The following is a 355-nucleotide window of genomic DNA, read 5'->3' as shown; positions in this document are numbered from 1 at the left end:
CCTTCCGGGGGCCGCTGGCTGCGCTTCACCATCCAGGAGGCACAGTGGGGCCAGGCCCTCCCTCTCATCCAGGCAACAAGTTTCAGCTGTTCTCAGCCTGCCCCATGAAGAAGCCAGGCACTGTGGCAGGAGCAGTGCACGGCTCAGGGGATGGGGACTGATGCTGGACAGACCCCAGCCTCCAGGGACTGGGGGGGACATAGCCCCCAGGGATGGGAGGGGGGAGGGGGCACATCCTGCTGGGGCCAGGTACCCCCACCTCACCCCCATGACCAGGCAGGGGAAGAGCAACGGACTCAAAAGCACCATCGTGGCACCGCCGGCAGAGCTCATACAGCCACTTTTCTCCCCTAAC

At 65.1% G+C, this 355-nt stretch overlaps 1 protein-coding gene across 1 annotated transcript in view; it reads left to right on the top strand.

Moving 5' to 3' along the window:
• Window positions 1-355, top strand: part of SHISA8 (shisa family member 8) — an 18,857-nt gene that overhangs the window by 16,055 nt on the left and 2,447 nt on the right. The window contains exon 6 of the mRNA XM_035903199.1: window positions 204-249. Coding sequence (XP_035759092.1) covers window positions 204-249 — 46 coding nt within the window. The remainder of the gene's footprint in view (window positions 1-203; window positions 250-355) is intronic.

This window comes from Egretta garzetta, unplaced genomic scaffold (genome assembly GCF_000687185.1).
Source record: "Egretta garzetta isolate BGI_Z169 unplaced genomic scaffold, ASM68718v1 scaffold51, whole genome shotgun sequence".
Classification (NCBI taxonomy): domain Eukaryota; kingdom Metazoa; phylum Chordata; class Aves; order Pelecaniformes; family Ardeidae; genus Egretta; species Egretta garzetta.
Note: the sequence above shows the minus strand (reverse complement) of the source record. Positions and strands in the feature narration are given on the sequence as shown.